This window comes from Schistocerca gregaria, chromosome 1, assembly GCF_023897955.1.
Source record: "Schistocerca gregaria isolate iqSchGreg1 chromosome 1, iqSchGreg1.2, whole genome shotgun sequence".
Lineage (NCBI taxonomy): Eukaryota > Metazoa > Arthropoda > Insecta > Orthoptera > Acrididae > Schistocerca > Schistocerca gregaria.
Genome location: NC_064920.1, coordinates 618,851,669 through 618,879,052, shown reverse-complemented (window position 1 = coordinate 618,879,052; position 27,384 = coordinate 618,851,669). Strand labels below are relative to the sequence as shown.

Here is a 27,384-nt window from a genome sequence, read left to right as displayed (position 1 = left end):
GCCTTGGTGCACGGCCAGCAAATCTTGGCACAGTGTTACACCGTCCGGGTTATCTGGATACTTCCCACCAACACCAACCTATCCGAACTCCAGAGATGGGAACTTGCCCTTCAGTATATCCTCTCTTCTCGATATCCGCCAGGCCTCAACCTCCGCTAATTTCAAGTTGCCGCTGCTCATACCTCACCTGTCTTTCAACAACTTCTTTGCCTCTGTACTTCTGCCTCGACTGACATCTCTGCCCGAACTCTTTGCCTATACAAATGTCTGCTTGTGTCTGTGTAGGTGCGGATGGATATGTGTGTGTGTGCGCGCGAGTGTACACCTGTCCTTTTTTCCCCCTAAGGTAAGTCTTTCTGCTCCCGGAATTGGAATGACTCCTTACCCTTTCCCTTAAAACCCTTATCCTTTCGTCTTTCCCTCTCCTTCCCTCTTTCCTGAAGAAGCAACCGCCAGTTGCAAAAGCTAGAAATTCTGTGTGTGTGTTTGTGTGTTTTATTTATTGTGCCTATCTACCGGCGCTTTCCTGCTTGGTAAGTCTTGGAATCTTTGTTCTTAATATATATATAGAAAATTTCGAGCTTTCGCATCCCACGGTTGCTTCGTCAGGAAAGAGGAAAAGAGAGGGAAAGATGAAAGGATGTGGGTTTTAAGAGAGGGGGTAAGGAGTCATTCCAATCCCGGGAGCGGAAAGACTTACCTTAGGGGGAAAAAATGACAGGTATACACTCGCACGCGCGCGCGCGCACACACACACACACACACACACACACACACACACACACACACACACACATAAATACAGACACAAGCAGACATATTGACATTGAAGGTCTGCTGATATTAGTACCAGTTAAAGGTCACCCAGGATATATGTACCTTCCAATCTCTTTAAATCATTCTTTCTAATTTTTTTTTAAATTATTCAATCAGCAATTATTAATCAGTTTCTATTCCATGATATTTTGTGCAACCCCTCCCCCCTCTCCCACTCATTCTGCCAATATTCAAATTACATTCATATTGACTAGCAACATGTCTAGTGGTTGTGGTATGGAGCTCTCAGGCAATTCGGGCATTCACAGTAATTGTGTTATTCCTAAGAGAATATCCATACTCCCATACTGTGAAATATTGTCAGGCAACCAATCAAAACTAGTTTCTGATATTCCCAGATGAAATAACATGTGTCGTAGGCAGGTTATCCCCTTGTGTGTTACCTTAGCCTTCTGCTACAGCAGTAACATAACATTTGGGTTCCACTGTAGCAAAGAGACAGTAACTTTACAGCGTCATTAAATATGATTAAATGTGTTGTAATGTTAATAACTTTCAAATAGTCATTACCAGTGGAAATTTGAGAGTCAGGGAAAGGAAGCTAGACGCAGATCTGACTCAGAATTTTTGAACAAATGTCAGAGTAAATAGTACAGAATGAATAAAGCTCAGGTGAAGGCAGCAATCAAAAATTAATTTCATGTAGTTCATAAGTCCTCATTGCCAAGTAAAATGTTAGCATTGCTTAAACACGTCTGATGAAAATACTAACCTGATTTCTGTATGGCAAAAGGGATTCCGTTGGGTAGAAGCAGAGGTGATAAAGACACTGCAACGCCATAATACGAACTCTCTGCTCAAAAGAAAGCAACCATCTTAGATGCCATAAACAGAATAATTTAACAAACTAGTTAACTTAAAACTGTACTTACCATCGATTGTTCAAACTGACTTAACAGTAAGAATTTAGTAACAAATGTGTTCAAATAGTCAATAATATCCTTCTCTCTTTCTTCAAGCAAAGTACAAAGGGTTCCCAAGGCAGAGAGCAACAGTGTCAAATTCTGCTGACAGAGAGATTCCACAAGTAATGGAATTACCTGTAAAGTTGAAAGTAAATTTTTCATTGGACGATTTAAGAAAAGTCTTATCGTAACCTAAATTCATAAGATGGATTTAAAATTACATTTAATATCTGCATTTGAAATATATAAAAAAATACCTAATCTGTCCTATGAAATATGGTATGTATTTGTGCAGATCCTTGAAGAAAAAATATGAGAATGAATTTAGAGTGTTTTCTTAGAATTCACTAATAGTCACACAATCTGAGGTATCTAGTAGGCACGAACAGAGATAAAGCTTATCAGAACTGTAAAGAATGATTCTGTCATTTTCTCTACTCTCCTACATGTTACTCTAAGTAACATTCACACTCGCACAACAGGAAAAGGGATATTCTGTCATAAACTACCTAGAGGTACTACAATACCTATGTCATTGGCAATAATGAAAGAAAATTGTGTCACCAACAAGAGAATGTATCAAAACAATCAGCCTACACAAAGTACATTATAACATATTATTATCCAACATATTATTATCCAACAATGTGAATTGGTAACCCAGCCATAGCAGGAACTAAACTGGAACGTGACATCACACAGTAATGTATAAATTCAAAATAACTTGTGTTGTTACCTGAATGTGAGCAAGGAAAGAGATCATAAAAAATGACCGCAGAAAATACCTTTGTGTGAAGCCATGATGACTTGCTGTTAATGTCTTTAATTTTATTGACAATGGGAATGAGAATGGGGTGACAGTGCCAATGGAGAAGGCAATGAAAGGTGCAAGCAAATGTTGACAAGCAACAGTTAAGATAGTCAGCAGTGTGCAAATTACACAAAGAGGGACACAATGTCGAGTGGAGCATGACTGAGGTACCTGCCCAAAGCAAAATATATAAAATGAAAATTATTTTGATCGTACAGATAAATGTGTTACTTTACATCATCAACATAAGGAAAGGAGAGACTGCCCTACTCACTGTAAAGTTGACAGTCAAGTGCAATGAAAAGGCTGTTGTCATTTAGACAGACAGACACACACACACACACACACACACACACACACACACACACACACACACACAAGCAAGCACACCTCATGCAAACTTGACTGTCATCTCCGGCAGCAGCAATCTGGTGACCAAGGGGAGGGCTTGGGGATGGAGAGATTGCGAAGTACCAGTTGGGGGTGGGGGCGGTGGGGAGTGGGGAAGAAGAGGGCTCTCTAGTGGAGCCTACAGGGACTGGGTGGAGGCACGAATATTGTCAGTCTCTGTGTCAGGAAGTTGTGGGGGCGAAGGAACATGGAAGGGAAAAGATTGGTGGGTGCATTGAAAGAGGGTGGAAACTGTTGGGTGAAGGATGTGGAGACAACAGGTTACTGTAGGCTGAGGCCAGGTCTATTTTGGACATGGAGAAAATATTGTAAGGATCATTCCCATCTGTGCAGTTCAGAAAATCTGGTGGAGGACGGGAGGATCGAGAAGGCCCACGTTACGAAGCAGCCATTGAAATCAAGCATACTGTGTTCACCTGCTTGTTGTGCCATAGGATGGTTTACTTTGCTCTTAGCCACAGTTTGGGAGTGGTTGTTCATCTTGGCGGACAGCTGGTCATACCAATACAAAAAGCTGTGCAATGATTGCAGCACAGCTGGTGTTTGACATGTCTGGTTACACAGGTGGCCCTGTTTATGATGGAATAAGATAAGCCTTTGTCAGGGCTTTGATTACCTATCATCATGTCCTGTGATGAGGGTCGTCATAATTAAGATCCTTCCCACCCCTCCTAAAGTGGTGTTCCATCTCCCACCTAACCTTCAAACATCCTATGCCACTCCCAATCCCAATCACTTGCCACTGGCATCATGTCCTTGTGGAAGATCCAGGTGCAAGACCTGCCCAAAGCACCCACCCAGCACTTCCTATTCCAGTTATCCTGCCCCGTCTGAGGCTGAGCCACCTATGAAACCAGCCATGTCCTACACCAGCTGTGCTGCAATAATTTTACAGCTTTTTATATTGGTATGACTACCAATGAGATGTCCACCAGGACGAATGGCCACCACCAAACTGTGACTAACAGTGAAGTAGACAAACCAGTGGCACATCATGCAACTGAACACAATATGCTTGATTTCAAAGTCTGGATCTTCCCTTTCACAACCTTTTCTGGAATGTGCAGGTGGGAGTTATCCTTATAATACATTCTCCACTTCTAAAATTATCCCCGTCTCACCCTATGGTTCCCACACACTGCACTCAACAGTTTCCACCTCTTCTGTTCTATCACCTCCTTCTATTCACATCCCCTCAACCTCACTGAGTGCCATCCTCTTACAATGCACTCACCAGTCTTTCCCCTTCGCTGATCCTCTCCTTTTCTATTCCCCCATCCCCCTCTCTGTCCCACAGCCTCCTGACGCTGTGGTTAGTAGTGTTGAAGCCTCCATTTAGTTCCTGCACACTCCATCAGACATCACTCTTCTTTTTTACCCACCTGTACCCTGCTCTCTCTTCTCCTTCCTCACCCCCTCCAGATTGCTGATTTCATTCAACATAACAGTTGCAGTCTGGTCTGAGCTGCAGAGATGGTGGTCGTGTGTGCAAGGTATACTTGCTCGTGTGAATGAATATGTAAGTGTTTTCTTTTCTGAAGAAGGCTTTGGCTGAAAGCTAAATCATAATAGTTTTTTAGTTGCGTCTGCCTGAAACTCGATGTTCCATCTTTATGGTGAGTGGCAGTCTATACTTTTCCTTATGTTTCTGATATTTCAAGCAGTAGTTTCCATTGTGTGTGTTACAGGATAGAAATTTCTGCAATATTATTAACAATACAAGGAAATATCATCTTATGCGAAAACTTCACAGCTTTTTTCACACATAACTTAAGACTTCCAGGTCCCAAAGGAAAAAAAAAGGAAAAAAACTGTTCCTTCTGTGGGATTTGACTTTAAAAGGTGCCAGGATGAACATATTATTATGTCTGGATGACACAACACATTTGCAAAAAGAGCAAACTACACTACACTTTTTATGAAAAATAACACATTAGAATTAAAACAATTGGTGGTTTACTTAGACAAACGTGGATTCATACATATTACACCTGAACAAGGGTTACTGCTTTGTTCTGTGAGACTTTCATAAGAAACAAGAACTCCAAAGTGATGGAAAGAATGAACTGTATAACACGGGCCTCAGGATGATCATAACAGTCACAAATATAAAATACAATAATAATGTATTTTTATTACATATAAAACAAAAAAATTGTACAATCATCACATTCCCAGAAGAAAAATATGTACCATAGTAGTTGTCTCATTATATGAATAAATAAGTTAAAATCATCTAATAAAGTCAACTGAAATATAACGCAGAGAGGGGAACTCTATGATTATCCCCCCCTCCACAACTCCCGCCCTCTTCCTTCCAAGGAGTTTAATAGGAAGGAATACAATAGTCCTCGGCACAATATCAGTAGTAAACCTTACTGACAATTTCTTTAAAGTTGTCGATAAATCTTCTAATGTTACTTTAAGTTTGTTCTTTCAATATATTGTGTGGCTGTCTCTGAGAGTGTCTGTATATTTGAAATTCCTTTAATACATTCATGCACCTACACTTTCCAATTTCAAATTCCTTTAATACATTCATGAACCTACACTTCCCAAATTATGAAGGATGGTACTGACATCCTTTACACTACTAACAACATCTTCCTTGTTGCAGAAGTGCAAATTGAAAGAAGACAAGTTATTTTCACTCAAATTAACACGTCCGCTATATCTTATGTTACATCTCTGTTCTATGTGGCCAACATAACAACATTTACACACTGTTCTCACTGGCCAACATAACATGATTCACAACGACTGCATTTGTGTGTAAATTTTTCTCATGTGCCATTTGGAAGTGGAGCGGCTGAGAAATAGTCTGAAAGTAGTTCTACGAACCCAAAAATGCAGGGTAGCCTTGTAGATGTAGATCTGATCCCATTCAGAGTCTCAAAAAACTATGTATATAAATTAATGATATGAATATAATAGAGGGAAAAATATATATAAAAAACAAAGATGCTGTGACTTACCAAAAGGGAAAGCGCTGGTAGATAGATACAATAAAAAAACACACAAACACACAGACAAATTTCAGACTTTTGCAACCCAAAGTTGCTTCATCAGGAAAGAGGGAAGGAGGGGGAAAGACGAAAGGATTTGGGTTTTAATAAGAGAGAGGGTAAGGAGTCATTCCAATCCTGGGAGCGGAAAGACTTACCTTAGGGGGGAAAAAATGACAGGTATACACTGTAACATGCACACATACCCATCCGCACACAGGCAGACATATGTAAATGCAAAGAGGTTGGGCAGAAATGTCAGTCGAGGCGGAAATTTATGTGTGTGTTTGTGTGGTTTTTATTGTGTCTATCTACCAGGACTTTCCCATTTAGTAAGTCACAGCATCATATATATATATATATATATATATATATATATATATATATATATATATATATATATATATATATATAATGTAAATAAAATAGAAAGAAACTTCCACATGGGAAAAATATAATAAAACAAAGATTCCAAGACTTACCAAGCGGGGAAGCGCCAGTAGATAGGCACAATGAATAAAACACACACACACACACACACACACACACACACACACAGAATTTTGAGCTTTCGCAACCGGAACTGCTTCGTCAGGAAAGAGGGAAGGAAAAGGAAAGATGAAAGGATGTGGGTTTTCCGGTTGCGAAAGCTCGAAATTCTGTGTGTATGTTTTATTCATTGTGCCTATCTACTGGCGCTTTCCCGCTTGGTAAGTCTTGGAATCTTTGTTAGAAAGAGAGAGAGAGAGAGAGAGAGAGAGAGAGAGAGAGAGAGAGAGAGGAGATAAACAGGAACTATTTCATCATTTGACACAGGTATCATAGATGCACCATTTACCTGCTATGGGTCCTTGAAGGGTCTTATGCTTGACTTCCCTTAGGCCAATGTTCACAATTGTTTTAATTGCTACATGTTGACATAAAAATGTGATTTGCAACACAATTACATATCACTGCTAGAAAGGGTAAGTTATTATCACTGCTAGTAGTGTCCACAATCATGGATAAACAATTACATTATTATTGTTATGTAATGTTTACATGAAAGTTTCTCTTGATGTTCGCATTACCCTGATGACTGATTATGCTCTAACCAAGTTGGCTGATATGCATCTCATTTATGGAGAGGGATGATGCAACAGCTGAGCAGCAAGGTATCTGTATGATGACTCATTTCCAAGGAGAAGGTTACACAGACATTTCACATTTCAGTGAGTTGATGATCATCTTCGTGAAACAATATCCCTAAGAAGAAACTGAACGAAAACAGATAGAGCTCACATTCCGCAAACTGTTCAGTTTGAGGAAACTGTGGTGCAGCAAACTGAAGACAACCTCAGCACACAGTCCATAGCTATGGAACTGAATTTCTCCAATGGCAATGTTTGTAAAGTCTTTCAAGAGATGTGTATGTACCAATCCATTCACATATCAGTAGGTATGAGACCTATCAGCTGATGAATTTCCCCAATGCTTGGAATTCTGCAAGTGGTACCTATACCAAGCTGTAAACATTCCTGACTTCCAAATAGGTGTTTTGCCTAGTAATGAGGCTGCGTTCACAAGGGTAGGAATATTTAACAGCCACAATAGTCATACCTAGGAGTTGGAAAATCCTACGGCAACTCATGTGTTCCAACATCAATGGAGATTTACCATAAACGTGTGGGCTGGTATTGTTCAAACCTTCTAATTGGGCTGTATCATCTGTCTAACATGCTCAGTGGAGGAAATTACCATATATTTCTCCGTTAAGCACTACAAGAAATAATACAGAATGTTCCACTTGCAGTCAGGCAACCACTACGGTTCCAGCACGACAGGGCTCCATCACACTTAGCTCTCAACGTCAGATAATATTTAAATAATGTTTTCCCTAATTACCGTACTTGGAGGGGTGGGGCAATACTGTAACCACCACATTCTCCTTACCTCTCTCCTATGGATTTCTTTTCATGAGGGTAGATCAAGCATTTGATGTACGAGACACTGATAAGACGCTTCTAAAGGTCAGCCATTATTTGTGAAACACCTGGTTGTTTTGAATGCGTTAAGCAACCTTAGCACACAAATGCGTTACACATTAATAAAAATAAACATATTCAGTATCATCTCTAATGCTGTAAAATTTTGTACAACTCATAGGAATAGTACTCAGACACATTATGTATATTATGCAAAAGACAAGGATTCAGCTTACTGTCATTATGTAAAGTACTATAAACCTTAGTCATGCAGAAGGCATATGCTATTTTGTCCGACACATCACCCATGTAGGGGATTATGGCATACTTCTTTCTGATTTTGAAGGGCAAAATTTCTTCCAAAGTGATTTCTCTCTTACTCCTTAAGGATAACAAATGAGGTTTCTTACTATACATTTTACAAAGAAATCATTATTCCATCCTGGACTTGTTTTATTTCAGATAATAATATAAGGAAGAACTTGAGATATTAAATAATTTAGCATGCGACAACTGATGTGACCCTGTCAGGTGTTTCGCCAAAGTGTACACTGGGGCACCAACATACCCTCTGGCAAAACACACCTGGCTGGCATTCTGAGCCCTTATGTCAGTAAGTTTACACACCACATACGGATCTTGGGAGATTTCATAGGTCAGCTGAAGGAGCTGAGGCAGCAGAAGTCTGACTTCATGGCGAGCTTTGATGTTGTCTCACTATTCACCTGAGTTCTCTTAAAAGACTCCATACAATTAATCATCAAGGTGTTTGGTTCAGAGCTGACACAACTTTTCATAAATGTCCTCATACCAACTTACTTTGTTTTTAATGGACAGTACTAAGAGCAGACTGATGGCGTAGCAATGGGCAATCCTCTCTCGCCAGTTGTAGCAAATATGTTTACGGAGCACTTTGAAGAGAGAGCACTGGAAACTGGAAACTAAAGTGCGTCTGTTTTTTCCACTATATCAATGGTATGTTTGTCATTTGGCCACACGGTCCCGAAAAAGTACGAGAGTTCTTAGAAACATCAAATTTCCAGTGGAAACAGAAAAAGGTGGCAAACTTCTGTCCCTTGATGTTCTAGTTCAGCACAGGCCTGATGGCTCGGTTGCCCACAGTGTTTACCACACGCAAACTCATACAGATTTATATCCTACACACTTCTGGTTGCCCACCATCCCTCACATAAGAATAGCTTTATACTTATGATGTACACTATTTCAGATGAACAAAGTCTGAAAGCAGAGCCGCAACACCTGGAGTCTGTCTTCTGTGAAAATGGGTACACCAGCCAACAGATTCAGACAGCCCGACAAAGCAAAAACCCCAAGAGTGCCATGGAAGACGAAAACCCTGAAGTAGAAGAAAATAAGAAGACCACTTTCATACTGTTTACTGGCAATGTTTCATCCAAAATTGGCAGACTATTTCGAAAATACCAAATAATGCTAGTGTTCAGCCCTCCAGCCAAATTTTAAGCCTTGTTTGGATTGATCTGCTTCCACCTATGATTGTGAGATGAAACCACAATTTTCAATATACTTAACATTTTGCTTGGTTAGGTAATGGTACCAACAGGTTTCACACACACACACACACACACACACACACACACACACACACACACACAAACAAGTAATCAAAGTATGGTAAGTACAAATTAAAGACAGACATCATTCCAGTGTCTTCAAAACTCCATTAAGTCTCTCTATTACACAATCTGGCTTGGAAATCTGAAGAATACTTCTGGAGTACCCTGATTATTCACAGCATGGGAAAAATATTGGTTCTTCCACAGTGCATAGTGGGAAAGCCACAGTTTACTGTGCTTTAAAAAAAATCAGTCGATAGAGATAGATAGAGAGGTAGAGGGGTAGAGGTAGAGGGGTAGAGGTGCAGATAGAGAGAGAGAGAGAGAGAGAGAGAGAGAGAGAGAGAGAGAGAGAGAATGGTTTTCCTATTTAAAAATTACCTTTGGTAAGTCAGCCAGTAATGCTTGACGTGGAACTTCTTGTAAGATGTGCATTAGTGTCAATAAATGGTTACATTTGGAAGTTATAGTGACTGCATTGTGATGGCTTTCAAAAAGTTTCACCTGTGCTACTACGAACACATGCTGCCTAAACAACAACCTGTAAATAAAGAAACACAATTATCACAATTAAGGAAATAATGTACACAGATCATGACACAAACATTAAGATCATTTTTAAATAACAGCTGTATGTCTTTAGTGTAATTTACACCCAACTGCTTAATTTTTTTCAAGGGAGGGAGGGAGAGGATCATTTAGGACTACTGGACCACTCTGTCTTCTACTGAGGGAGGCTGATTGGGTGTCTCCAGGTGGGAGGCCAAGGTGTCGATCCCTGGTGCTAAATTTCATTCTGTCCGCAGTCTGTACCGCTATTGAGGGAGAGCATTTGTGATGAATTTATATCGTTTTCAATTTATTAAAGGAGTACTTATTTGCAGTTGTTAAGTGGAGATTTATGTAAAATATATTCCTATAAACAACAGTTCAGAATTTAAGTGTAATGTTGTCGGTAGGAAGGGATTGGATTGGCGTATGTAGCACCTTGCAACTGTCTATCATTGACAGCGTATTGTAAAGCAGTTCAACACTGTGTAGTCACTTGGCGGTGTGTTAAGGAATGATCAGAAGAATACTGCACTAATTATGTTACTGATAGACTGCTCAAATCTCTTCCATTAAGGAATTGCAGGCACTTGTAGAGGTGCTTCATTGAGTGGAGCCACTTACGAGACATCCGCAATTTGAGTATATTTGGCAAGGTGGATGTGAATATGTCTGATGGAAAGGGACTGATCATGTTCAAGCCTAAAATTGTAATCTGCTGTAATGCATTATTTGAAGTATGTTGCATTATCTGAAGCCATGAACACGTAAGGGAGCTACTTCTATTGCAGACAGAGTCATTTTAAGCACCTGGGCCTCTTCAGATGTTGAGAGTGCTGTGGCCAGCATAATGTATTTGATACACCTCAAGCTGTGGAAAGTATTCCAGCTACTGATAGCAGACACAATGAAGTCGACATGGTCAAATACATATAAACAGCATGTTACACTTGGAGCAGATTCTACAGTGTTGTTACAACCCCCCACCCCCTCTTTGAGCTCTGGGGTTGTAATATGTCAGAAAGACGAAGAGGTATTGTTTGGGAGAAATGAGTGGCTCACGCTGAAGCTTGCAGAGAAACACCAACAAATGAGTCATTAACTTTATTGCATTGAAGGTACGCAGTCGGCTTTTTGCTGATCTCGGTGAAGATGTCATGCAGCATGCATACATGGGTCAATGCCAATACCAATGCCAGAATCTGCACTGTTGGCATGCAGTCATTCATCCTTCAAGGTGCACGATTCTTACTCATGCCACAGCTAAGTGGCTGCCACGCGTGTTCGCCACACTGATAGCTAGCAACATAGGTGACTGCTCCCTCAAGTCCAACTCATGGACCTCGTGTAGAGTGCTGAAGGGAAACAGCTGTCTGCCATTGTTGTAGTGAGCCTTAGTAGCTCCAGCCATCCACCCAGGGCAGCTCAGTCAGAGACCACAGACAGTTCTACACCTGGGAGGCGGCGAGATCGTGTCACAGTCCCATCTCTGCTGATGGCAGCTTGCAGTTCACCAGACAATGTCGCCCAGAGAGTGGAGGCCAGCAGCTCTCTCGCTCCTCATGCTGGTGCAACTCCAAGGTCATCGTGGTTGGCCTGTAACTTAAACAATTGTCATTCTCTCTGGTTCTAGACACAGACAGAATGGCTACATGACTGCCTGATTTGATCCTCTGGGCTCACTTATTTATGCGCCTTTCCCCCATCCTCTGATAGGTGGAGGCTCTTAAATAATTACGATGTCAGCTTTCCTCATCCCGATTCAGCCCCCATACACAGGTAACCACGTGCTATTGTAACTGCAATGTATAGGGTCTTCACAGCACATCAGTGGGCTGTGCTGCCCTGATTACTTGACAACTGTATATAGTGCCCATCAGGCTGTGCCTTCTCGCCTGCGAGCGGTGTCATAAACCTGCCTCACAGATTCATTTGCTAAATATCAATATTGCCTTTGCCTGCCGTTCGATGTGCCAATCAGCCCCTTAGCTACTATCTTCCAGCCATAGGCGTGCAAAATTTACAAGAATTTCCCAAATCCATGCCTGTACTTATTAGTGGCACAGCATACCTCCTCCTTCCTGAGAATATTCATCCCAAATCTGTAACATCGTGCTGCCACTCAACTACCTTAACTCTGATAATTTACATACTGAGGGAAATCCCCTGAATTTATTGTACAAGATTTACACTCACACTTTACTACTACCACATACTCCATATTATCTATATACACCAATTAACAACTTAAAACTAATTGCTTCCATGAACCTTGAGGTTTTTCAGCCCTAATGGAATGCCTTCTTCTTAGCAATTAAACCATACAGTTTTCAGAGTGCCTACAGAGTTTAACCAATGTGTACCTGTGCTCTGGAAGTATGTTTGGGCTGGTAGAAGCCTCTTCCCACAAGTCGGTCCATTTATTTCCCTCAGAAACTAATTCACTTCACATGTCTGCATATCAGTCCATACTTGCCACCCAGACAGATCACAAACTTACCTCGTACACACAATCCATAACGAAAAAGTAATAATGACATGAAAAGTAACAACTCCACAAAAAAAAAAAAACCCTAAGGAAACAAAAATATATATTCCCTGACACACACTAAAAAAGGAGAGAAAAAGGAAAAAGAAAAGAAAATTAAAATTAAACAAATTACTTACGCAACCTTGCAACATTAACCTATACGGCAAACAATGCACCTTATGTTGTTCACCAATTCCAGGTTCCTTCATATTATCCTTTATAACTTTCATCTCCAAGTTGGTCACCAGTAACTCTGGTGTCACCTCAGCCATTCCTTTAAATGGTTATGTGAATGACTTGTATAACAGATATTTTGTGGTGACCTGTATCTTTATAGTTGACTGGTGAAGTCATTTCCATGATCTGTTATGGTTCCTGGTATTCCGTTAAAAATTTCTTTTTTCCCACTTTGATATATAGAGACTAGGGATCATTACCCATTGCTCCACACAGTATTGTGGCATTTTGCCCGTGTGTCTGTTGGCATTCTAGGACTTTCATGTTTGTCTTTTGCACATTTCCTAATTGTTCTGAGAAATTTCCTCACTGCCTCACCATCCAGTCCTAATTTAGGAACGAAAAAATCAAAGGGAGATGGCATTTTCCTACTGTAAACCACCTAGAATGGCAACAAGCTTGTTGCTGTATGAATCTTCGAATTATGAGCACACTGTACATAAGGTAAATAGGGGTCCCATTCATCGTGCCTGGAACCTATGTAATAGCTGAACATCTTTGCAATTCTCTTGTGCACTTGTTCCATTTTCCCACTGGTCTGTGGATGAAACAGATTTTTCCATAACTTCTGTATACACAACAAGTGGCATAGTTGTTTCATTAAATCTGAGACAAAATTTGTACCCTGGGCCGTAATAATGACCTCAGGTCCCCCAAACTTTAATATCCAGTTGTTTACTAATGCCTGCACTATAACACTAGCCCAACAATGCAGCATCAGTACTATAGCCAAAAATTGAGAAAAATGATGGATGATCATGAGAATGTATCTATTTCCTGCAGGTGTTTTATTAAATGGCCAAGTTCATCTAACCCTAACATGAAAAATGGATTTTCTGGTGCATAATGTTGGCCATGCACACGTGGAACACAGTTCTTAACATACTGCTCCACGTCACACTTCCTGTTCCTCCACCTCTGCTGCATGTCGCCCACTATGACCTGACAACATATGGTTGTGAACTTGCTGCAAAACTGCCTCCCGAAAACCCTCTGGAACCACCAAACGTGGTCTACACCTCGTTGTTCTGCACAACAAACCCTCATGTGTAATGAAATACGGCTATGATTTAAATGCCTGGCACTCCTTATTCCTTGCCTGTGCCCGATGCCACTCTTCAACGCTCTTCCCTAGCATACTTAACATCGATACCCCGCAGCTCAACGAATCTGCATTTGTTTGTGATCTCGCTGGCTTACATATTTCCTACTCGAATTTACTAAGCTTAAGTGCCCACCAAAGTAATCTATTAGACGGATCTTTCACACCAAACAACCATTTCAAAGAGGCATGGTCTGTCATGGCCTTAACTTCCTACCGTACGAATAACATTGAAAATAAGTAATACCATATATGACTGCCAACATCTTTTTCTCCATAATTGTGCTCCACCTTGTTTGACTGTCTTGAAGTGTAAGCTACTGGTGTTCCTGACTATCTACCATCTCTCCCAAAACACAACTGGTTGCTTCATTTGAAGCATCACTTGACAGGATAAACGCTTTCTCGAAATCTGGAAAAACAAATACTGCAACTGAAACTAACATTTCTTTCAATTTTTCAAATGCCTCCTGGCATTCCTGGCCAGTTTTGAACTGTATCTGTGAGACAAGGATCAGTCTGTACACCACACTTGGAAATCACATGCCCTATACAGTTTACCTGAATTTGAACAAAATGCCACTTGTCAGACGTGCCAATTGTAGTCTGCTAGAGACATCCTCCAACCGTCTTACACACACTGGTAAAGCCTCTGAATAGAAAATTATGTCATTGAGATAGACCAAACAAGTTTTTTGGCTTTAATCCTCTCAGTACCCACCAAACAACTGCTCAAAAGTTGCCGGTACATTCTTTAGTCCACATGGCATGTGTTTGTAATGATAAAGTCCTGATGAGATGTAAACTTCTGCTACCCTTCATGTAGACAGGTGGGATCTGCGCCTTTTTCAAGAAATGGACATGGGTTTTTGATTCCTCAAACAAAAAACTGTGCCCAGTTCTTGGAAAAAGGCACAGGTTACATCCCTCAACAAGAAGGGTAGTAGAAGTGATCCACAAAACTACCTTCCAATACCCTTGACATCGATTTGTTGTAGAATTTTAGAACATATTCTGAGCTAAAACATAATGAGATATCATGAACAGAATGATCTGAATGGTAACCAGCATAGTTTTCATAAACACAGATCCTGAGAAACCAACTCACACTTTGCTCACATGACATACTTTGTATCAAGGCAACGAGGTAGATGTAGTGTTTCTTGATTTCCAAAAAGCATTTAACTCAGTACCACACTTACACTTATTGTCAGATATATGGTCATATTGTGCATCAAGTGAAAAGTGAAATTTGTGACTGGACTGAGAACTTTTTGGTAGGGAGGACACAGCATGTTATCTTGGATGGGGAGTCATTGGCAGATGTAGAAGTAACTTCGGATGTGCCTCAGCAAAGAGTGTTCAGACCCTTGCTGTTAATGTTGTATATTAATGACCTTGCAGACAGTATTAATAGTAAAATCAGGCTATTTGCAGATGATGCAGTTATCTATAATGAAATACTATATGCAAGTAGCGGCATAAATATTCAGTCAGATCTTGATAAGATATCAAAGTGGTACAGAGACTGGCAACTTATTCTAAATGTTCAGAAATGTAAAGTTTTGCACTTCACAAAATGAAAAAAAAAAAAACATAGTATCCTATGACTACAATATCAGTGACTCACTGCTGGAATCACCAACCCAAACAAATACCTGGGTGCAAAACTCTGTAAAGATATGAAATGGAATGATTACATAGGTTCACTTGTGGGTAAAGTATATGGTAGACTTCAGTTTATTTGTAGAATACTGGTAAAGTGCAGTCAGTCTATAAAAGACTTACAAATCATTCGTGCGACCAATCCTAGAGTATTGCTCAAGTGTGTGGGGCCTGTTCCAGACAGGATTAACAGGGGGTATTGAACATATACAGAGAAGGGCAGCATGAATGGTCTCAGGTTCGTTTCATCCATTGGAGAGGGTCACAGAAATACTGAAGGAACTGAAACGGCAGACTACAGAAGACAGATGTAAACTGTCCCGAGAAAGTCTATTAATAAAGTTTGAATAACCAGCTTTAAATGCTAATTTCGGCATATCTTCAAGTACCACCTCCAATTGACAGTATCTGCTCCTAAGATCCATAGCTGTAAAGAACCAATACTGACCCAGATTATCCAAAGTTTATGTAATGTTTGGAATTGGATAAGCATCCAAAATAGTGTGGGTGTTTAGTCACAGCAAAATGTTTATTTTCATGTCCCATCTGCCGACTCCTTTGGCACAATGACAATATTTGTGCTCCAGGGACTATCCCTCAGTTCTATGATCCCACCCCACGACTGCTGCTCAATAAATTCTTCTACCAATGGTTGCAGCTGCTTTCCAAATTGGTATGGCTTCCTATACATTGCTGTGCTGCACTGTTCCCAGTCAGTATGTGACGTTGCATCTGTGGGTTTGCTGGTAAAACCTTGTTTGCACAAAATAAATCACTAAACCGCAACAAAAAGTTCTCCAAAGCCATTTGAACACTGCCCTTCAAATGACCTACTTTCCCTGGTAACAATTCTGTATCGATGGTTTCTTGTGGCTTTCCTCTAGGCTCAACCTATTTAAGACCTCAACTTCCATGACTTCCACAGTGGCTGTTATTGCACCCTTTGACAGAGTCACCTCCCCTCTGCCAAAGTTATCCACATTAACTGGAATCATCTGTTCCCCATTAATGTCACTCAAATGGGCAAAACTCTTGCAGACAAAACAACACAAACTATCCAACTCTTTATTGCTTAAGAGTGGTTCAACCACATATGATGTTTCCCTTCACAAACTGGTATCCATTGAAACCTACACTACCTTCCCCATCCCTGCTGGTATTTTATCCTACTGGTCGATCTTTACTGAACACATACACAGTTTAGTTGGTCTCAACCCCATGATAGGTGAACCTTGCACCATTGTTTCAGTTGCTACGGTTTCCCCCAGTCGAAACAAAGTCCCACTGGGAGTTTCACGGGACGTTGCAAAAGCTCAATCTTAGCGTGATGTTTGTCAAGGAAGTCTAGCCTGAGAGTCACAGAATAAACTTCACCTACAAACAGCAGTGCCTCCATGTGTTTGCTGAACTTAGTTTTCCCAACAGAAAACTGCAGTACTGACGTACCCAATGATTCCGCCTTATTACTGCCAGCCCCATGTAACCTCTACTGTGGTGGCCCCACTCTCCTCTTTCCCATGAGGTACATACTGATAACAGACACACTCGCACCTGTGTTCACCAGAAATCTCTGTTTCCTGCCAGCCACTAAGCTACATCTGCCTGATCACAACTTGTGTTGTGTTATGGTTTCCGATGGTTGTATTTAATGGCTGCTTCCCTTGCCAGTGCATTCCACCACTCCCACCTCTACACTCAAATGCCCATTGGCCCACTATGCCACATGCAAACCACTCTAGCTGCTTGCATTGCTTCCTTGCATGCCCCTCCTGAATACATCTATGATAACTGACTTCAGAAGCGAACACGCAGTGGTCCGCTCTCTGCGTTGTGTCCATATCCACGTAGTGTTGTGATCCTAAGAACGAATGTAAGTCCTCTGGTCCTCCATCCGTACCACAAATGTATGTTAGCAACATACAGTAACTTCATCTGACTACCCATGTGCTTCCACAGCATCCTTAACGAAAACTGTCATGTCCTCCATTACCTTGCCTGAGAAGGGATTAATCAGTGTGACCACTACATCATATGAAACAGAAGGCACTCTCAATCCAGACTTACTGGTCACACCCGTGACTCTCATTATGACTGATCGTGACTCTCTTTAACGAGCCTCTAACTCATGATTAATTTCAAAATTTCTCTGTTTCATGCTCTATTAACACTTGCAGTTGCCGAGTTAAAGCAGCAACTGCTTCTGAGGTAGTAGCTCGTGTTTCCACCACTTTTCGTACTCTACTTTCACTTTAATTCAACTGATTTTAAAAAAAAAAAAAAAAAACACACCCTCTCATTTAACACTATAAAGCCCACATACCTGCAATACAACTACTAGACACATGACCAGTATGCCTGCATACAGAACAAACAGCTGCTACAGCTCTGGTACACTGCAACTCGTGCCCAGAAAAATAGCAAAATGAACAACTTACTTGCACTAAATTATCATGTCCAGCATTACCTCTAAACAATGTTTTTAAGTCCACAGCTTCCTGTGGCTTCAAAAAAGTAACTCTAAACACCTTGTACCACAGTTCACAAAAATAACTCTAACAATGACAGCAAACATAAAAAATAATATAAATAAAATTTAGACTCACCACACCGCATTGTGCTGAGCTGGTACCACCCAACCTACATCAAGTGCCTCATTCACCACTCACTAAAACCAACTCTCACCAAAACATAGTGTTGAATGTGGATGACCACTTTCCAACACAACATATTGTGTTGGAAAGGGATAAACTACTTCCTGACACCAAATTGCAAATTGTTACATCCTCCTGAGCTCAGGGGCTGTAATATGTCAGAATGACCAATAGGTATGGTTTGGGAGAGAAGCGTGCATAGAAACTGTGTCAAGTGCATCATTAACTTTACTGTACTGAAGGTACACAGCCAGCCTTTCGCTGGCCTTGGTGAAAGCGCCACGCAGCATGCGTACGTGGGTCAGCGCCAATGCCAAAGCTGGAATCTGCAGCATCGACATCCAGTTACCCAGTCTTGCAGATGTAGTGCTTCTACTCCTGCCATGGCTAAATGGCCACTGTCCACCCTCACTGTGGAAACAGCCATCCACCATCATTGTAGTGAGCCTTAGCAGCTCTGGCTGTATGCCCAGGGCAGCTCAGTCAGCAGTTGCAGACACCTCTGCAGTCGGGAGGCCGTGAGTTCATGCCTCGGCCCTGCCCCTGCAAATGGCAGTTGGCAGTCTGGTGGACGAAGTTACCCAGACAGTGGAGGCCAGGAGCCCTCTCGCTCTTCACACTGATGCAGCTCCAAGGTACGGTCTGCCGCACCACAGCTAAGACGCGTCCATGCAGCAGAGGTTGAAGGTAGCTTCTACATTCCAGTTGGCTGACGATATTCAACACCAGAAAGTCATCGTGACTGACCAGCAACTTAAACAACCGTCATTCTCTCCGGTTCTAGATGAGGATGGAATGGTGACACCACTGCCTGATTTGAGCCTTCGGCTCGGTTGTGTACCGTCTTTCCCATATGCTTCTGATGTTTCTGGAGAGGACAAGTAGAATGCTCTTTAATAACTACAACAGCAGCTTTGCTCAGCCAACTTCAGCCCCTACACACAGGTAATTAGGTTCTGTAGTAAATGCAATGTATGAGTTCTTCACAGCACGACAATGGCCTGTGCTGCCCTGATTACTTCACACTTGTACACAGTGCCTGCTGGGCCATGCCTTCTAGACTTTCAGTGGTGTCGTTAACCTGCCTCGCAGAATTGTTTGCTAATTATCAACATCACCCATGCTTAACAGCCAATGTGCCAATTGGTCCCTTAATTACCACTTTCCAGCCATGGCTGCAAAAAATTTACAAGAATTCCCTGAATCCATGCCTGTATTTATTTGCGGCACAGCAGTGTACTAGATAGCTCACAGCCCCAGCTACTGAGCTTTTTTATACAATACCTCACTTAACAACTGCAAATAATTACTCATTTATTAACTGAAAATAATTCCCCCAGGGAAAAAGACCCCTGAGAATTCCAGATGTGAGGAGGAAGATGGTTTCGAAGATCCTGGTAAATTAACGGTGAGCAGGGTGGGGTGGGGGGCTATCTTCCTTTCAGCTGAGATGTACTACCAATAAACAGCAGTTTAACTGCGGTTTTTAAACATCAATAACTTAGGATGAAAAAGTTCATTTAATTAACATACTTTGAAATGCTAAGTATTTAAAAATTTGTGATTTATAAAACACATTAAAATTAAAATTCAATGTATGGTTAAAAACACAGACTCCCCAGAGATTTCCCTGATTTTTCCAGGTAAAATATAATTCCCTGAGAATTCCATGTTTTCTCTGTTCACTAGCTGAATGAAGTTATTTTGTCGACTCACGTAAGATAATTAGGCAGGAGAAGCTGGGGAGGTATAGGCTGCATGTAAACTGAAGAGAGAGCAGCACTCACGGTGGAAGAAATTACCTTACCCAGAAGAGCACTACACCAACTGCACAGCATTAAGAATCAATTTTCCCCTCTAGCAGCTTAGAACATTGTACAAAGATTAAAAACAGATTCTGTCTACTGGTGTTTCTTGTCCTAGTGTTGTCAGTAACTCATATCTGCATTCCATGTAATGTTAACGTATTCTGTACGCTTCAGCCTTCCAAACATCTCTGTGCACTGCATCATCAGTGATTCATAATGCACGCTGCAGAAAGGTCAGTATAACTTTCTGAAACACACTGTAGTTGCGCATTGTGATGAAATGCATTGGAGAAAGTGGGGAATTGCTTGCTCATTCTTCAATTTGCGGATCTATGAAGAAGGAAACTGGATGGCCACTTGCTTTACTTCATTCTTCTTCCCCCCAATTTCACTCTTCCTCCTTGTATACCCGCAGATCACAGTTTATCCCTTAACACAACTCTACTGCACTTATATGTGGTACATAAATTTATTATTTGGTCTCAACCCATTTAATTTAACAACAAACATTAATTTTATATCATTAAACCTATTTTTGATAATTACGGTTTTGCATCCTCTGCAATGTGGAAACTATAGGTATGAGGGGCAAAAAAATGAATAGAGCATTTTTTGTAGGAAATTTAATGTAGTTAAGTTTGTACTGGAAATCATTTTCACTAGAAACCACAGTTTCTGGGTTATTCAAGAAAAAGCGAAAAAAAAAAACTGACTCTTAAAGGGCCCATCACCCCCAATGTTCACACCCCATTGATCAGGATTTACAGTACACTGTTCAAGGCACTTCCTCCTATCCTTGCAAAAAAAAAACAATGGAAAATGTGCAGTTATCGTCGTAATGTGGAAATGGAGCAATTTATATTACATCCAAAATGGCATGATCACTGGCTTTCGAACTAAGAGTGGAGGCATTTCCGAAATGGCTATGTCTGTAAACTGTTTGCTTGTCACCTTGGTTAAAGTATACCACATATGACAAAACGGCACTACACAAAACCAGTGCCGAGGCAATTGTGGTGCATCATAGGTCATTTATGACGGGGCTGAACAACAGCAGTGGAGATCTATACAGACAAATAGATGTGGAACTGACCATCTGGATGAAACAAGAGGCTACCAACAGCGTATTCCCAATCACTATTATGCTAACATTGCAGAGTATGGGAATCCATAGCAGATACCTGGTTCCTGCATCCGTGCTGACTACTGTTCACAAGTGACAAAGGGTGGAATTTGCTCGCCTTTACAGCAACTGGACATCCACTGAGTGGTCTTCTCAGATGAATCGTGCTTTATGTTCCGACAGATGGCCATTGGCATATATCCTGCAACATGGGTCAGGGCCAGAGAGGGATCATTACGTTCTTGTAAATGTTTTTGTGGTATTCCCTGGGCAATCTCATCATTATGGAAGGCACAATGGATGAGGTATGCATGTATCCCTAGGGACCGTGTCCCTCTACATGCAGTTTGTTTTACCTCAGCACAATGTTATTTATTAGCAGGAAAATGCAACCTGTCACACAGGTGTACGTACCTGGTTCAAAGAGCACCAGGATGAGTTTATCATACTTCTCTGATCGCCAAACTCCCTGGAATTTTTTATTCTATTCTTGATATTGGTTGAGGTATTACACGTCATGTATATTACTCTGTCGACTTTCTCACTTTGCTGATGCAGGCTGCAACCCCCCTGCTGCTAACAGTTCCCAAATTGTAGTGTGTAACGTAATTATATTGGTGCTAGACCGGTCCTCAGAAAACTGAAAGCAAGAATTTGAAGAGTTCATCCACACATGGAGCACTCTCCCTTTTAGCAACCAATCCACACACGAGTGTTGTGATGTCTGCAACAACCCACTGCCTTGGGTTCTCTCTCATGGATCATTCTCCGTAGAGTTCTGACTTGCCCCAATCCAATTTTCATCTGTTTCCAAAATTTGAAAAACACCGCTGAGGACTTCCCTTTGATAGTGATGAAGCGGTGCAAGCAGAGGTGAGGTTGTGGCTTGGTCAAAAAAGTGAAACATTCTACAGTGATGGTATCAACAAACTGGTCTCTCGTTGCGAGAAATGTGTGCGTAGCTGGCGTGACTATGTTGCAAAATAAATATGTAGAGATGAAGAATTTAGATGTAGAATGTTAGTAATATCTGTTTCATTTAAAAAGCTTCCAGAGTTTTCATATAAAAAAATCAGACACATTACTTTTCAGCACGCCTGTCCATTTGAGACTGAGCTCTAACTATGATTCTTATGTTTGGCAGAAAAATAACTGTCTGACTTCATGAAAAATCTCACCATTAGTTTTCTATGAGAATGTGTGAACATTCCACATTAAACTAAATTTGGATGGCTAGATTGGCGTTTGAAATCCAGTAATTACACCAAAAAATAAGTAAGTCAACTTACATTATTTTTCACAACTATTCCTTTCTTCCATTTCTTCATGCAACATGACACATGATTTTTGCAATTTTACAGAGTTGCTAGGAGTTCCTGAATTTTGCCTTATTTGGTACCATGATTTGTAATTGTGTGATTTAGCTATCCTCAACCTGGGAGTTGGGTTGAAAATTTCTGTGTTGCATTTTATTATGCACATTAGGAAATAATGTAAAATGTGTTAAATCAGTCATTAGTTCTCTATGTTTTTTGTAAAATAAAAATTAATATGCCCAATCTTCAATGGTTTTATTAGGAGTGGCTGTATTCCATCCTTTGAACTTGCTGGCTTAAAAAATTACAGGGAGACTTACAGTTTAATGTGAAGTCCAAACCACATTGCAAATTAGCATTTTTTTGCTTTTGTACCTTTATACAGAACCATAATTAGATAATTACAACCTTTTTCTTAAACAAACTGTAACACTTTTCCAAGAGCAAAACAACCTGTTAGAACTTTTGGAATATACTTTCTTACAACACAAATTTTGAAGAACATAATTCCCATTAGTTATTATTCCCTCATTCAGTTACTATTAGTCCCAACTTCCCAATGTTATACTTGCCTTTACAGTTCCCTGTACCTGACTTAGTTAGTTCTTACTATTGATTTCAGGTGTGGCCTTTTAGTTACTGCAAATGGCCCATCATACAATTGACAGAGTTGGCTTATGGCTTCCTCACTTTCAATGCTCTGTTTCTGACTTCTTTGCAACACTAGTTCTCCTACACTGAATTGTATTGGTGTTCCTGTTTCCCATCTCCTTTTTCTTTTATCTCCTTCCACACTCGTCACAGCTTTCTTCGTCAGATGTAAAATTAGTAGTTTAGATCAGCATTTGATCACTAAGGAATGTATGTCATTCTTCCCCACCCTCTAGGTGTTGGACCAGTGCAGTTCACAGCCATAAAATCTGAAAGAGCTTCTGATATTATTGTACATAAAATAATGCAAATACTTGAAGCAACTGTATTCACCTTATGATATCTGCTGTAGGTTGTCATTATTTTCTTTACAATACATAATATAATCATACACTAATATTTCTTTATGTGTGCCATACACTTCTTTGCACCAAATATAAATCATCTAACTATATGTTTATTTCATGCCTGATACATTCAAAGTGTAAGTAAGCATTACTAGGTGAATACTGGGTAAAATAACTCTGTTCTTCATTATGCAATGAGCTTTTTACCTCAACTTGTGCAGCAGTATTGTAAGATATTAACTTATCAGTAACAGAAAATAACACCTTTTTAGGAGTAACAAACATTAGAAGTTTATCAGCAGTTACTGAGATGACGGTAAATTTTCAGTGGTACTGGTAACAGAAGACAGAAAATTGGCATAGTAACAAATGATATTAACATATAAGCTAATACATCTCTATTACAATTAGTTCCTCCAATGCCAGAGGATTCCACACTAGCTTCTACTTTCTCCAGCTGTTGCTTCATTTCATTTGTAAGTAATGTAAGCATTTCTACATACTTAATCATAACTTGGTTTGAAGTTCTCTCTCTTTCCATAAATTCTATTTCTAGTATTTCATCTTTATTCACTGGACTATCCTTTACTAAACTAATATTGCTAAATTTTCAACATTGCTACCTAATGTTTCTTCCTTACAGTTTAAACGATCATCTAAATTGTGTGTCTGTTTAAATACTAATTGCATTTTGTTCTAGTTTATTCATTTCACTGTTAAGCTGGGCTGTGAAGTCATTAAGTCTAACATCCACGTCATTCGATGTGGTCTCTAACTTTGTGAACTTATTATTTATTTGCGCATATTGTTCTATGTTTGTCTGCATGAACTCTTCTGTGGTTGTATCTCTTTCTATAACAGCCATGTTAAAAGCTTCAGGAAATCTGCCTATTTATAAATTAAACAGTTAAATATAAGTAAATATACTAATGTGGTACATAAACTTAGCTTGTAACTGTCTTGCCAAATATTATGATCTCTGAAGGTAAATATGCTGCATTGTAGTAACTGACTAAAGAAATCTAAATCTCATGTATCAGTATATGTATCACCACAAAATCACAACACTTAAAGGGAGGGGGGGATTGCACCCATTGGCGTGATATGTCATTGGTTGTGACTTGTTGCAACATGTTGTCAGCGACAGTGGCTACTGCTAGCTGATACAGCCATTGTTGTGTGCTGCTAGTGCCACCTCATGATAATGTGGCAAATTGCAACTCCACTGTCAACCAGCATTGCTCTGCTCAAAATACTAGCTGCTAAGCCTTGTTTGGCTGCTTCAAAGTGTAATTGGTGAATGATTTGCTTATGATTGTCTTTGCAAATGTAGCACGTGTTTATCTAGGTTATGACTGGATACATCTTTATTTATCTTCAGTTACACAAATTCAATCATTTATGAATGGGTTTGGTTGTGCTTATCTCCCCAAATCTGAAATAACATTATTTCATGGAAATTTCTCTCTTTATTTGTTTATCAATATTATGTGGGGTCTGTTGCTAAAGCAAGATTTATTCTTGATTAAATTTCCAAATGAATTATAAATGTCCAATAAACTGTATAACTCTTTTCTGAAAATGATTTATATCACTTTTCTTGGTGAAAGTGATTTACTGCCCTATCAGTCTTCTTCTAGCAGCTAAAATCTTGGTAATTAGTTTTATCTTCTTGATTCTTAATCTCAGTTTAATCTTATTTCCTTCCACGTTCATTTCATTTCAGTGTCATCACATGTGCGAGTTCACTTGACGTGTGTTACTACAAGACTACACATCTGGGGAAATCATCGTAAGTCATGATTTGATACCAATGTCTACTAAATCAGTATTCCGTCAATTTGGACATATTACACCTTGACTGTACAGCGGAAAAGATATTAACATCCACCTTTATGTTAGACTGACAACCATTTACTACAGTACTGATTGCCACACCAAGTCCATAAGGAATATCTCATGCAAATAAATAGAACAACCATAACAGAACACAATCTGTAATAAACCTTCATACATAATAAAGATATTTCTAACTCTCGAGATGACTTTTGTACTTAACTTTACCAAAATGCGCAACTATGTATGCTTGTTCATTTGTATATCAAGCTAGTGCAGGACTTTCCCATTTATCAGATGGTCTCCTTTTTTTGAAATTATTATCAATAAAATAGCAGAGACTCTCATACCCTCACAATAACTTCCCGTTTTCTACATTAAAACATGGAGATACTACAATCTCAACCATTATAACTACAGAACAAATTAGTTTCTATCACCTCACAAAATAATGATACAAAAGCAACCAATATGTAGCAAATGACACGAGTAATAAAATTGCAGTGAAAGGAATATCTGCACTCCATACAGCCTTCGTACATACTCACCAGACTATGGTGTGTGTTGTTAATAAGTCTGTTTCTATTCACCTTACATAGGTCTAGCTTATTTCCCACAATTCTTTACCGATTTCGAATTTACACTTTTGATGACAGTTTAACAAATGTTCACAATCAGAAACCAAAAAAGAGATGACCGAAGTAGAAAAGATACAGCTTTTGATAAATCTAATGTCACAATGCATCATAATAATCCCAAACAATTAACTCTCTGAACTCTTATTACTGACAATTTCTTGTGTTACCTTATGTTGCAGAAGTTGTACTGTGTGAAAAACTCTTCATTTTCTTTCATGATGATTTCAAATCCACTAGCTGTCTCTGATGACACTGAATCATCATGAAGTGTGTCTATGAGAGAAGAGATCCAGTTACCAGCATCTTCATGATCTCTCATAATAAGTGCTTTAGTTACCCAGATCATTAGCCACACAGCATTAACTTTGTTCATTAGATTACATGTGCCATTATTTATGCTGTTTGTCGCTTTCTCATAAATTTTCAACAAACACTCCTTCAACACTTGATCTGAAACACATACATGCAGATTTCATGAAATTAATTTTAAGAACAAAACGCTTATTGACTTTAACTCATAATACAAATACTGGAACTACAATATTAATGCGATAAGGAAAGTTCTGGAAGTATATAAATAATTTAAAATTATAGGAAACCACTCATAGAATTATATAATTGAGATGAAATATCTTCCCACTTTAATTCATCTGTGATTGAAGGGCTTAATACTGACAGAGCAACAAAAGTAGCAGTAGTAGTATAATTATTTCTGCTGCTTATGTTGTGAGAAATGACCATAAAAAATCTAGGTAGAAAGATGGTGTTATCAAAGAATGTTAAACATTAAGTGGTCTGATAGTGAACAAAATAAAGAAGTGCTAAAAAGAACAAACAAGGAAAGAACACTATGGGGAAACCCCCTACCAGAAGAAGGGATAAGTTAGTGAGACATCTGATAAGGCATCCGCAAATAGTTAAGCTACTTAAACACACAGTAGAGAGGAAAAATAGTGATGCCAGACTAACAATAGAATATATGAAACAAATTACAGAAGATGTCAGACATAATTGTTAAGTAGAGATGAAAAGGTTAGCGCAAGGTAGGGACAGATGGAGGGCAGCATCAAACTAGCTGAAAAACTGATCATCAAGAAGTTGTCATGATTATAGAAACTACCTTATCTGTAATTTCTGATATCATCAGGTACTTGGAGATTACATGAAGGCATGAAAATGACAGAACTGGTGACACAGAAGAAATGAGTAAGTAGTAACATAATAGTTTTTGAGCAAATTTTAAGATATGTGATGACTCCAAAGCTGAAGAGAATGATACATGGTACTTAAAATTTCAGAATACAGCTAAAATAATAATAATTAAAAAAATGTACCCATATGTGCAAAATATTTGCTTAACAGGAGAGATTCCTGAAGACTGGAGAATAGCCTCGATCCACCCA

At 39.6% G+C, this 27,384-nt stretch overlaps 1 protein-coding gene across 1 annotated transcript in view; it reads right to left on the bottom strand.

Annotated features, from left to right (window-relative positions):
• LOC126359133 (MMS19 nucleotide excision repair protein homolog) overlaps positions 1–27,384 on the bottom strand; it is a 224,822-nt gene that overhangs the window by 6,733 nt on the left and 190,705 nt on the right. Inside the window, exons 15-18 of the mRNA XM_050007606.1 lie at positions 26,149–26,431; positions 9,910–10,069; positions 1,710–1,877; positions 1,550–1,630 (exon numbers count right to left, since the gene is read on the bottom strand). Of these exons, the coding sequence (XP_049863563.1) occupies positions 1,550–1,630; positions 1,710–1,877; positions 9,910–10,069; positions 26,149–26,431 (692 nt within the window). The remainder of the gene's footprint in view (positions 1–1,549; positions 1,631–1,709; positions 1,878–9,909; positions 10,070–26,148; positions 26,432–27,384) is intronic.